Source organism: Pollachius pollachius (genome assembly GCF_949987615.1).
Source record: "Pollachius pollachius genome assembly, chromosome: 13".
Classification (NCBI taxonomy): domain Eukaryota; kingdom Metazoa; phylum Chordata; class Actinopteri; order Gadiformes; family Gadidae; genus Pollachius; species Pollachius pollachius.
In genome coordinates this window covers 8444409-8457635 of record NC_136946.1, presented here as the reverse complement: position 1 = coordinate 8457635, position 13227 = coordinate 8444409, and the positions used below count along the sequence as shown (strand labels likewise).

The following is a 13227-nucleotide window of genomic DNA, read 5'->3' as shown; positions in this document are numbered from 1 at the left end:
GTGCATTTGACGGCTGTCCACTCCTAAGGCGAATAGGGCACAGTGTGAGGTGGCTTCTGAAGTCTTTGTGGAGTTAAACCAATGTTACAACAAAGCAAGGGGCTTTTCTTTTAGGTTGCATGTTACACTCGCACACACACTCCCACGCACACACACACACACACACACACACACACACACACACACACACACATATGCACGCAGATACACACATGCATTAACTGGTTTTCAGGTTAAGACTAGTTGTTAATGAGTCTTTTAATGAAAAACAACAGGGACATCCATGAGTAAATCTTTTATTTTATTAATGCTAATATAACGTAGTTTACCAACAATATGATCTCTACAAATGTCCCGTATTCGTTACAAATGTGCATTTAAAGACCACTAAAGTAATTGTGTGTTTGCGTGTGGGGAGGGGCAGGTGTTAGTGTTTGCGCGTGTGTGTGTCTGCGTGCATGCGTGCGTGAGCGCTGCGACTGTTGCTTGCTGACCTGTGACAGAATGTGGGAAAATGGATCAGTGCTTCGTTGTCCTCTTGTTCGTATACATCCTGTAAAGTAAAATGGGTCAGAAATGCCGCCTATTGTGAGTGCATTGCACACACATGCTGTGTACAACGTCGCCGTTGTTTGTGTACGATTCGGCTTGTGTTTGTTACTTTTTTGGTGTTGTTACTCCTGTGTGTGTGTGTGTGTTTGTATTTGGGTTGATTGAGGGGTATTATAAAGATACGCCACACAGTGTGTGAAAGCAAACATTGCATGTCTGCCAAATTTTCCAGGCAGAATATCAAGGCATTCTATAGTAGATGTTTGTTTCCACTTTATTTATATTATCATTCTCTCTCCCTCTCTCTCTCTCTACCTCTCTCCCTCTACCTCTCTCTCTCTCTCTCTCTACCTCTCTCTCTCTATTGCTACCTCTCTCTCTCTCTCTCTCTCTCTCTCTCTCTCTCTCTCTCTCTCTCTCTCTCTCTCTCTCTCTCTCTCTCTCTCTCTCTCTCTCTCTCTCTCTCTCTCTCTCTCTACCTCACTCCCTCTCTCTCTCTCTCTACCCCTCTCTCCCTCTACCTCTCTCCCTCTCTCTCTCCCTCTACCTCTACCTCTCTCTCTCTCTCTCGCCCCACCAGGTGTGATTGAAGGCTACTCAGGTGAGCGGACTCTCCTGGAGGAGGAGGCCCGGCAGAAGGGGGAGCTACAGCTCAGCCTGGAGCAGGAGTTACAGGTGACAAACCCAGGCCGTGTGTTTGGGGGTAGAGTTTAGCCTGTTGAGATGCAATGAAAAGTTCTGCCAGGTGTCATTTTAATATATTAAACCAGTAAGCCTCCTTTAACAAACCATTTTATTAAAATTAGTTTTTTTTCTATTAACAATAAAAAAAAAAAAATGGGGATACATGCACTGATTACAAAATAAATCAACACGTTAATAAAGCTTCCATTTCCCCGTGTTTTGACGACGGGTGAAACCCCGCCCCCTTTGGTTTGACCACGCCCCTTTCCTCTGAACCCCCAGGTGACAGCCAGCCGTCTCAACGAGCTGGAGCAGGAGCGGCTCCTCATGCACCAGGAGAAAGAGCTGCTGGGCAGGCAGCAGGATGCCATGAGGGAGACGGCAGGGCCTCGCGAGCTCCGTACGTATCCCACAATGCACCGGGGCCACACACTTCATGTCTTACTCATCAGTTTTACATTTCAGTTTATATTTTTCAATTGAGATTTTTCTCTGCATCTATTTTTATCGCTCTACAGGAGAGTAATCTTAAGATAATAAACATGACACTGAATTATGCTGTACACTATAGAAGTGTTTTGTTGCGAGAAAGAAGGTGTAACGTATTTCCTGCACTATAACGCGCACCGGATTATAAGGCGCACCTTCAATGAATGACCTATTTTAGAACTTTTTTCATAAATAGGGCGCACCGGATTATAAGGCGCATAGCATAGAAGATACTGTGAGTGTGATACTGTGAGATACTGGGACTGTGAGTAAGCGCAGTAAAATGCTGTGTGCACTGACTACGATAGCCGTAATGCTGCAAGCGGTGTGGCTTTATCGTAGTCGTAGTGAAACATTTTATTATTATTATTAAATTGTTTTTATTGGTTTTTCATACTGAAACATTTTGACAGAGCGCCGTTTACAACCAGTATGGATCAACCAATTAACCAATTGATCCATATATAAGGCGCTCCGGATTATAAGGCGCACTGTCGTTTTTTGAGAAAATTACCGGCTTTTAAGTGCGCCTTATAGTGCGGAAAATACGGTAGTTTTTTTCCTCCTTACAGCCATTTAAATTCCACAAGATCCACAAGTTCGCCTACATTTTGTTCTGCGCTGTCATTGATTTGCATCTTTACAGGAAGTCATCGGTTGTCCTCCATGTAATTTACTCTCTGTCTCTGGTTAAATATCAACCTACCTATCTATCTTTCTATGAATATGTCCATCTCTCTATCTATACACCTAGAGCCTCATCATTCTTGACATATTATGACATGCTAATACATGAAACTAATGCAGAGCTATTGTTGAATTTCACAGTTTTCAAATTGTGAACATCACCGTTTAGTTTAGGTGTAGGGTAAACCAGCTATAACTGGGAGGTGTTGGTAGGAATGGGTGCTGTGTATTTGGTTGATTCTGTATTCATTCTATGATTTGAAACGCCATGAAGTTTCCCAGCGGATGCAAAATAATTGAATGATTAACTAAATCAAACAAATGACATTCAAAGCTTTCCTGTAGAGCTTGCCACAGCCTGTGTACTATGTGTATGTAAAGCCTAATCAAATCCGGTGTGGACATTATTTTTATGAAACCATATGGTTTATACACTGTACTTGTTTTGTAATCACATTCATGAAAATGGTGGATTCATTTCTATCAAAGTAGGATACTTTTTTTTTTTATCATTCAAACCTCAATAGTTATGTGTACACGTTATGCTTTAGTAATATCCAGTGTGGAATCGCATTTAAAAAATGTTCTTAGACTAAGAGAGTAAGTAATATATAATCCATCACATACAATATGTATGCATCATAATGCATTAAAGACCATGTCATATTCGATCAGTGTAGTATATCAGTGTACTGCTGTATAGCACACTTCACTGTGAAACCTTTCTGTGTATCTAACTCAACAGTGCCCAGTCAATGTTTCACCAGCCAGAGATCGTTCGTTCACATATCACAGCAACCCATTAACAGGAAAACGTTGAACAAAAGTAAAAAAAACAAAACCTTTCTCTCCTCCATAATCAGTCTTGAGAATTCCACACAGGTCACCGTGGAGACGGAAAGCCATTCACTTGCATCATCACCAACCACCAACGAGTGGCTCCTCCCCTTCCCCCTCCGTCCTCTTTGGCCACAGAGCTGCTGCATCCCTAACACAGGCCCCATCACACACCTCCATCTCCATCCGTGGTCCACCTCTTCCTCCTCCGAGCCTCCTTTCAAACAAACAGTTCTTCTGAGTATCGCCTGAGTGACGACCGCATGCCTGAATCCCTGTGCTCTCTTATTCCCCCCCCCCTCCCCCCTCCCCCCATAGGCCTAGTTGATGCTGAAGTGGCCGCTGCACCTGAAGCAGGTGTGTCCACACTCTTGAGCATGGCGCCCGCTCCACTCTCTATGTGCCGCTACTTTATTAACCCTTGTCTCAGTCCAGTGGTGGTGCCTTGGCCCTCCCTCCCCCCAACCCACCGACGCAACGATCGCCAAGCTACCCACCGCCCGGTTAACGCTCGGAGCTCGCCTGCTAATGAGCTCAATAATTCACCTCTGCTTCCGCTGATCCTTGTCCTTTCCGGCTTCTTTGGTTTTTCAATATCCTCATCCACTGTTTCTCTGTTAACCCCCCCCACACCCCCCCGTCTCTCACAGTCACATTTGGGTGGACGTTGGCCCTACATTTTTTGAGCATGGGGTCAATGTTAATTAATTATGAAAAGTGTTTGTTTAATCAATCTACGTATTGTCAATCATCTTTTAATGTCTAATCTCATCACACGGGTTGCATCGGCTGATTTTTCCTTTTCTTTTTTTTTGTTGATCAACTCTGCGTTTCTGTGAGATGATTGTCCAGCGAGTAACCCCCCCCCCCCCCTCCCTCCCTCCCTCCCTCCCCCCCTCCTTGTCCATGCCTGTGGAATCACACGCTGGGCATGCATATGTCCAATGTCTAGGTTTGTCTTGTCTTTGGGTGTGTCTCCTGCACTCTCTCACCTCGCTCCCTTTGGTCTAACCTTTGCACTAACCCAATGGGGTTTGATCCTGGTCGCAGCGGGGAAACGGGCTCACTGGTGACGGCATTGGAGACATTGGGACAAAATGGGGCATGGTGGTATTAGGGGGGGAATGAAGAACCCAATGATGGGGAAGATGTTTGAGGTGGTCCTGGAGAGTCTGAGGTTACTAAATGGATGACCTAGTGACGATGATAAAACATAGAAATGCAATACATTTAAGTACAAATTATAGAACGTATAGTGAGGCAAGAAACCAAAGAAATTGTGAATGAACTGGGATGAATATTCAAGTAATTAAATTCAAATGGGTAATGTGACTGATAACAACACGTACAGAACATTGTCATAAACTGTATGTAAGACATTGTTTTACATACAATCATACTGTTATGTATTCAAAAGTACAGCTCATTTGCATGCAAAGGACTTAAAAGTCATTGCAAAACCTCCGACTCTGCAAAGCCTCAACATCTGAATAATCGGAAATCAAACCTCAATCGCTTAACCTAACAACAACAACAATAACCCCAAAACAGAATCCTTCATAACCAAAAGTTGACCTCAGTTCTCCGCCCCCCTCCCCGACCCCGCGCAGACCTGCTGGAGGAGACGGAGAAGCTGATGAAGGAGAAGGTGGAGGTGCAGCGGCAGGCGGAGAAGGACAACTCGGACCTGGCCAAGCAGGTGAAGCAGCTGGAGGCGGAGCTGGAGGAGCAGGTGAACCGCTCCATCGAGCTGGAGCAGGCGCAGCGCAACGAGGGCCAGGACCTCCGCCAGCAGATCCAGTCCCTGGAGAAGCAGATGGAGAACAACCGCAAGTTCCTGGCTGTGAGTCACGACTACACTCGGGTCAAAGGGCCCTGTTCTCACAGGCGTTTTCAAACCACGCAATTTAAAGGGGACATATTCTACCACCAGGTGTGAGTGTGATTAGCCGACGCAAGCCGTTACAAGCTGAAAAAGTGAGCGTGGCCACCTAGATGTGTGCTGGATAGATCAGTCTACCAGTCCACCCAGTGGACTGTAGCAAACGTTGCTAATCGATCCGTCATACATCTAGGTGGACACGCCCACCTGTGATGTCAGAAGAGGCAGATTTTCAAAACGGCTTGTAACGGCTAATCAAACTCGTGGTATAATAACTATATAAAACTGGTATAATATGTCACCTTTTAAAATGGTTGTGAGATCGCGATGCAAAGAGAGATGTTTCCTGAGTCCAAACGGGCAGGAACGGTTGTACCAGAGATGTAGTCGACCATCACGTTGCTAAGTACAACCGGGTCACGCTGCCTCCTCCGTCGTTCCCTCCTCACTCCTGACCTTTTATTGATCTCCTGATCCGCTCCCAGGAGCAAGCGGTGGACCGGGAGCACGAGAGGGACGTCTTCCAGCAGGAGATCCAGAAGCTGGAGGAGCAGCTGAGGAACCCCCAGAAGCTCCAGGGGGCCTCGGACCCCAGGGGCAAGGAGGTAACGGCAGCGTGGGAGCACACAGACAGTCTACCTCCTGGGGCGGAGGAGGAGGGGTTTGGCTTGTTTGGGACCCTGGGGTTTGTAAAGGTGCACTGCAGGTCCTAGTAGGACAGGATGAGTCCTGTGTCACGACAGAAGTACAGGAGAGAAACACGCTTTTAAGATGTATTTTTGCATTTTTTTGCTTTATGATAGAGTGAGATCGACAGGAAGGTATGGGAGGTAGAGGACATGCACCCTAGGACCACGGGTAGGAATCGAACCCGGGTCCCAGTGATCAGGACTGCTTTAATGGTACCTCTCTACCCTGTGAGCCACCAGGGCCCCTAGGAGAGAAATACTAATAGGGAAATACTAGTAGTAACAATTAAAATAATTATCAAGATTATGAATATATCTATATTTAATGCATTTAAATAGGAAACGTGACGACCTGCAAACGTGTTTTAAACATCAATCAATATTTTTGTCAAGACATATTTGCCATGTAAAGGTCTCAAGCTGGTTAGATGCAAAGCTGGTCTTGCCGTTGGTGGGTTTACTGGCCTTCTTCTGGAAAACAAGGCCTCCCCTGTCAGCTTGCTTAAATATTATGCAAATGCCTCGAGGAGAGTTTTTATAACCAAGTGAGGAAGGCACAAAACTGCAGCGAATGTCTGGCGTTCTTGTTTGTTCTTCTGTGTTGCAATGCATTTTGGGATATCTTTCCTCCACCTTCCTCCTTTGCTTTTACATTCGCATTACCTCAGCAAACGATCGCTTTCACAAGGTTTTCCGGTAGGATACTGTGTGGCCCAACCCTCTAAACTATTATCTATTAGTGTTCATTAGTTGATTTGAATTAATTATAATTGTTCAATTAAGTTCTAATTGTAAGTATAAAGCACATAACCGTCCTACCTGAAATCTCCTTTAGACACAAATCCAACCTCCATTCAAACTTAGTTTAATCAAAACTCCCCCACCTCAAACCCCAAGCCTTCCAGTTAGAGTCAAATAGCCAGCTCTATAAAACCTGCTTAAACCTTCACTAATATAGCAACTCATGCTTTTTCTCCCCATTTCTTGCACTCACTCTCACTCTCTCTCTCTCTCTCTCTCCCTCTCTCTCCTGATCTCTGCTCCGGTCCTCCCGCCTGTTCTTCCTCCGATCCCACTGGGCTTAATCTTGCTCTTCTCACGCTCTTGCTCTCTCTCATGCTCTCTCTCTCTCTCTCTCTCTCTCTCTCTCTCTCTCTCTCTCTCTCTCTCGCTCTCTCTCTTGCTCTCTCTCTCTCTCTCTCTCTCTCTCTTGCTCTCTCTCTCTCTCGCTCCCTCTCTCTCTCTCTCTTTCTCTCTCTCTCTCTCTCGCTCTCTCATGGCTTCTCAGGCGGACGGTGTAATCGTAAAGGTATTGCTTCTAGCTCCGCGTAGATCCCACTAGCGTTCGCTCCATCTCTCCCCAAGCCCCCCACCCCAAGTCCGTCCCTCTGTAGTCAACATATATCGCTCGGTCCCGACTCCCCCCTTCCCTCCCAGCCTCCCTCTCCGTTTGCTGTATGAAGTTTTCCCGACTCCTGTAGTTCCGGAATGATCCCGCTCCTAAAACTACAAGTTCTATATCTTTCGTCCTTCGTTATCCCCGTCCTGTCGTTCTCCTTTCTCTTCTTCTTATACTTTCGCCTGGAATATGTTTAGTTTCTGTTGTTGACAGATGTGACCGCTTCTATTTTTATCATGCATAGAAGTTTCTAGTCCACACAAAATATAGTTTCTAGTTCAAAGATGTTTAAATCTTCCAATGGCACATATGTTGCTGGGCAACCACCCTGTGTTGTCACGCAAAACGTGATTTTCTCCCCCTCTCTCCCTGTCTGGCATGCCTCCCGTGTGACAACAGTGTCGCAAAGCTCTGAGACTTCCAGCATATCACCTCTCTCTATCTCACTCTGTCCATCAGTCCTGTAGCCGCTCTCCCTCTCTCCAGCTCCCGGGCCGAGCGAGCGGCGGGGTGGGCGTCGCTGCAGCCCACCTGAACACCGGCCCACTCTCTGCCCCCAGTTAATTCTCACCCCTCTCCTCCCCGTTCCTCCCCCTCTCCTTACTCCCCCATCTCTTAGGTTGACCAGCTGACCGTCTTGCAGGCTGATCCTCATCTGCTAGCTACGTTGTGGCCAGGGGGTGTGTGTGTGTGTGTGTTTTGAAAGCGGGTCTCACTAAATAATCCCCCTCTTCTCCCCGCCTCTGTCTTCTCCTCTCTCTCTCTTTTTTTATCTCGCTCATATCTCCCTCTCCTGCTCTCTGTCCCCCCTACCGCTCTCCCTTTCTCGCTAAATACCCCTCTCCTCTCTCCCCCCCCACCTTTCAATCTCTTGATCTCATTCTCCCTCCCCTATCTCCCTCCTCCTCCCTCTCTCTCCCCTCTCTCTCCCGCCCACCACCACCCCTCTCTCCCTCCTTACCTCTCTCTCTCCCCACCACCTCCTCCTCCTCCTCCTCCTCCTCCTCCTCCTCCTCCTCTACCAGGTGGAGCGTTTGAGCAGCCAGCTCCAGGAGAAGGCTGACTGGTGCAGTGAGCTGCTGCTGGGCTCAGAGCAGCGGCAGCGGGAGCTGGACGACCGCGACCAGGAGATCGACAAGCTGGAGGGACGCGTTCGCGAGCTGGAGCAGGCCCTGCTGGCCAGCGCCGAGTCCCTGGGGAAGGTGAGCGTCCGCCGGGGGGGGGCGGGCAGCGGACGGACAGATGGATGGATGGATGGGTGGGAGAGGAGCGTGCATGGGCTACTGGATTGAGGAGGCAAGGGGGAGGGGAGAGAGAGAGAGTGAGGGAACGAGAGGGAAATGGAATTAGACAGTGTCCGATTGGGTGATCAAGAGCAAAGGGGGAGATGGACAGAGAGAATGCGAGAGAGAAACTGAGAAAGGGAGCGGGTTGTGAGGTTGGAAGCTGTGCAAGGGAACAATAGATGTGTGTGTGTGTGTGTGTGTGTGTGTGTGTGTGTGTGTGCGCACTCGCAGCTGTGTGCGCGCGTCTGTGTTGTGAGGACAGCCAATAAATCAATGGGGAGGCGTTCTGCGTGCAGCAAGAGGCGGAACCAAGTGTGGGCGGGGACGTAGACTTGCTCCCCGTGTGACAAACGCAGTGATGAGCTAATGCTAGCTACTGGCTACACTGCCCCCTAGTGGTGGCACTGAGAGAGCCCAAAAAGATGGTGGCGCATGGAGATCCACATATTGGAAATGTTGTCCCTTGTATTCAGTTTCCTGGATGACAACTGCATTAAGAGTTAACAGAAAGTGTTGATAAATCGAGTGCAGCAATGTTGAGTTGATTTGAACTTAAGTCTGTTTGCTGCACATCATTTATTATTGTTATTGTTGTTGAGAACCTTCCCAGCAGTTTATTTCCTGTGTGTTAGGTCCTCTGTTAGCCTGACTGTCTGTTAGCTCCTCAGTTAGCTCCTCCGTTAGCCTGAATGTATTATCTCCTCAGTTAGCCTCACTGTGTTAGCTCCTCAGTTAGCCTGACTCTGTGTTAGCTCCTCAGTTAGCCTGACTCTGTGTTAGCTCCTCCGTTAACCTGACTCTGTGTTAGCTCCTCCGTTAGCCTGACTGTGTGTTAGCTCCTCCGTTAACCTGAATGTGTTATCTCCTCCGTTAACCTGACTGTGTGCTTGCGTTGTCTCCCAGGACGAAGAGAGGAAGCAGCATGACGCTGCCGCTGAGGCCAGACACAACACTCTGGAAGCCCAGCTCCAGACGGAGAGAGAGGCTCTGGACCGCAAGGAGAAAGAGGTAGCGTACCTGGGAGCTTTTGCCCCTATGGCCTGGTCTGTTGTGAACATTATCATCCAAACTCAAATGTGGAACCAAAGAAACATGGTTTGTAAAGATCTTTGTGCCCTTGGACACAACCTCAACAGATTCTGAGTAAGTCACTTATGTCAGTTCCTCTAAGGAGGAACTGTCCAAATTCTGATTTGAACCAGACCAACCAGGTCGGAACACACTCAGAGCTTAGACGGCCTCTATCACTAAAATATCTTCTTCTGCTTCTTCTTCTCTTCCTCTTCTTCCTGCTCCTCATCCTCCTCGTCCTCCTCCTCCTCATCCTCCGCCACCACTTTGTCCTCCTCCTCCTCCTACACGACCTCCTCCTCCTCATCCTCCGCCACCACTTTATCTTCCTCCTACACAACCTCGTCCTCCTCGACCTCCTCCTCCTCCTCCTCCTCCTCCTCCACCCTGCAGATCACCCACCTTGAGGAGCAGCTGGAGCAGTTCCGGGAGGAGCTGGAGAACAAGAGCGAGGAGGCGCAGCAGCTCCAGATGCAGCTGGAGATCCAGGAGAGGGAGCTGGGCAGCCAGCAGGAGCACCTGGAGACCAGGGAGAGCATGCTCCAGGTACAGACCCCGCCGCCCCAACGCACCACAGAGAGCCTTGATGCACCGAATCTCCAGAAGCAATGAGTTAGAGGTTCCCTCACAGCCTCTTCCAAGAGCAGCAGGGCTGAACCACACGTTTATAGCACAATAAAAAGTCCTTTCTCCCACTGTACATACTGTTGCTCTTCTTGTACCCTCTTTCTCTCACCCCTCTGTATCCTCTTCATGTTTTCTTTTCCCTCCCCGTTCTTGCTCTCGCTCTCTTCCTGCTCTCTCGTGCTCTGTCTCCCTTGCTCTTCCTCCCTCCCTTTCAGTCTTTCTCCATTTGTCGCCCACTTCCCCCTCTCTCTCGTCCTCCCTTGCTCTTTCTTTCTCTCATTCACTCACTCGCTCACTCACTCACTCACTCGCTCACTCACTCACTCGCTCGCTCACTCACTCACTCACTCACTCACTCACTCACTCACTCACTCACTCACTTACTCACTCACTAACTCACTCTTTCGCTCTTTCTTTCGCTCTCTCTCTGGACTTGCTCCTGCTTCCTCTTCCCTTCCTCTCCCTCTCTCCCTCCTCTCTCCCAACCCAATATATTTGCGTTTTAAAAGGATTGTTGCCCTACACTCAGTGATATTGTGTAAAGTCATGTTCTCCTTGAACTACTTAAACCTCCCTAAGGACCCAAGGCTGCGAGGTTAGTTTAGAAACAGTCAGCGTCTGCTTCACGCTTCAGTAAAGCTGCAAATATCAGCGGTCCACTTTGTAGTCTAGTGAAGAATAATTTTCAGGATTTGTTTTCTTCATCCCATCTTTGCAACCGTTTTTTGTCATTTCTCCGGTGCCCGTTATAAACGTGACTGAACCGATAGGTCACACCAGCAGGTATTTACTGGTACACCATTGCTAGCTGCCCACACCCCCCCTTATGACTCTCTGACTTCCAAAGGTAATGGAGGAGAAGGACAGGCAAATACTCGTTCTTAATGAGAAACTATCTAAGCGCCAACACACGGAGCCTGCGCCGTCCGCTACGAAGGTAACCTGGCATGGGTATCCAATATGGACACAATAGTTTCTATTGGTTGGTTTATGTTTGGCATACGCATCCCTTCCGTGGTAGTGGTCCCATTGTTGTGTTTGCTTTGCCGTGGCTTGCCCCTCCATTTTTCATTCGTTCCTGTAAGGATTTGTCTGTGCGGTGTTATTGTAGTGACTGTTTTTTCTTCGATGTCTTTATTCTGTATTATTTGGTGAATTGTGTGTGTTTTGCTGGTAAGTTACTTCCCACCTCCATGCTCGTAAGGTAGTCGTGTGATGTTTTTGTGAAAATTTGTATTTAAACCTTTGATACCTAAAACTTCCAAAATTCAAAAAAATATTATTCAAAATAATGAATATTAACAAACCCTCCAATTATAGAGGTAATGATAATAACATCGATCATACTATGATAAATAATATTGACGGACAAAGACCTAATATTATTTAATCAAGAAACTCGACTCTTTCCAAATGGGTCCCCAAGGTTTAAAAACAAAGATTTGCCTCAACTGCTGCTGGTCTGGTGTAGCTTGATGCTCACTTACGGTTCCGGTGGAGCTTAAAGGTCACTTCCTGTTATAGTGGAGCTTGACGTTCATTTCCTGTTCCACTCTAACTTGACGTTCACGTCCGGTTACAGTTGAGCTTGAAGTTCACTTCCTGTTACAGTGGAGCTTGAAGTTCACTTCCTGTTCCGGTTGAGCTTGAAGTTCACTTCCTGTTACAGTGGAGCTCGATGTTCACTTCCTGTTTCACTGTAACTGGAAGTTCACTTCCTGTTCCACTGTAACTTGACGTTCCCTTCCTATGCCGGTGGAGCTTTACATCCACTTCGGGTTTCCACGTTAACTGGAAGTCCACTTCCTGTCGGGGACGAGCTTGACGTTCCCTTGCTGTTTGTGCCGTATCGTGACGCTCCTCAGGACCTGGACCAGCGGGAGGACCTGATCCGGGACCTGGAGTCCCAGGTGGAGTGCCTGAGGAGCGAGCAGGAGCGCCTGAAGAGGAACGGCGAGGTGGAGCTGGAGCAGCTCAACGCCGTCATCGACAAGCTACAGCAGGAGCTGGCCAACATCGAGCAGAAGCTGCCCCCGCACCACGACGAGGAGGACGAGGAGTTGGACACCCAGGCTCGGGTGCGGGGGGGCGACGTCGACGAACTCGGCCAGACGCAGCGGCGGCTGGACGAGGCCACGGGCGAGCTGGGCGCGCTCCGGGGCAAACACGGCGAGCTGTTTGAGACGTACCGCCGGCTGAAGGAGACGTCGGCCGCCCTGGCCCAGACGGAGGAGCAGGGCAGGGCGGAGGAGGAGGAGCGCTCGGAGGCCCGCCTGGAGGACGCCCTCCGGGAGACGGCCAGCCTGGTGGTCATGCAGGCCCAGGTGCAGGCGCTGGAGCAGAGCGCCAGCTCCAGGGTGGACGAGCTGCGGCGCCGCGTCGAGGACCTAGAGCGCTCCGCAGAGGAGAAGGAGGCAGAGCTGGCCCGCGGGCGCCTGCTGGCCGAGACCCTCCGGGGGAAGGTCGACCACCTGGAGGAACGACTCCGGGAGACGGAGACGGATGCGTCGGCACTGACCGGCCAGGCCCAGCATCGGGACTCCCTGCAGGGGGAGCCGCGAGGACAGACGGACCCCAAGCGGACTGAAGTGGAGGAGAGCCAGCCTCAAGGCCCGCGGTCAGACGCACCTCTGACCCACGTCTTTGGCCTCCCGCAGCTGGACTCCTCCTCCTTCAGCAGGGTGGGTGGAGCCAGGGGGCCTGCGGGCGGCTCCGGTAGGGCGGGGCACCTGACTGATAAGCTGCGGGAGCTGGAGGTGGGGCTCAGCGGCATGCAGAAGGACCAGGAGCTGCAGAAGCAGCTGCTCTCCAGCTCCGAGGAGGAGGTGGTGGAGTACGAGAGGAGGCTGGCCGTGCTCATGGACCTGCTGAATCAGATGAGGAGCAAGGCTGGAGCCCACCACAAGACCTGGAAGCCCACGTCTGAGGTAAGGGCTCACTGTGCAACAGTGAGGGTTTGCATACGAAAGCCTTTTTAAAAGTTTTGATGGGAGTTGCTTTTCGGTTGAGAGAATTTGTTAATTG

The 13227-nt window shown here is 49.3% G+C and overlaps 1 protein-coding gene across 5 annotated transcripts in view; it reads left to right on the top strand.

Annotated features, from left to right (window-relative positions):
• The window catches only part of akap9 (A kinase (PRKA) anchor protein 9), a 75288-nt gene that overhangs the window by 44135 nt on the left and 17926 nt on the right, over nt 1–13227 (top strand). For 4 of the 5 annotated variants that reach the window (XM_079749536.1, XM_079749539.1, XM_079749537.1 and 1 more), the window contains 10 exons: nt 1133–1227; nt 1519–1636; nt 3568–3606; nt 4860–5092; nt 5617–5736; nt 8245–8421; nt 9409–9513; nt 9970–10122; nt 11051–11140; nt 12069–13130. In XM_079749536.1, coding sequence (XP_079605662.1) covers nt 1133–1227; nt 1519–1636; nt 3568–3606; nt 4860–5092; nt 5617–5736; nt 8245–8421; nt 9409–9513; nt 9970–10122; nt 11051–11140; nt 12069–13130 — 2192 coding nt within the window. The remainder of the gene's footprint in view (nt 1–1132; nt 1228–1518; nt 1637–3567; nt 3607–4859; nt 5093–5616; nt 5737–8244; nt 8422–9408; nt 9514–9969; nt 10123–11050; nt 11141–12068; nt 13131–13227) is intronic. The other variant, XM_079749538.1, reaches the window with a different exon arrangement.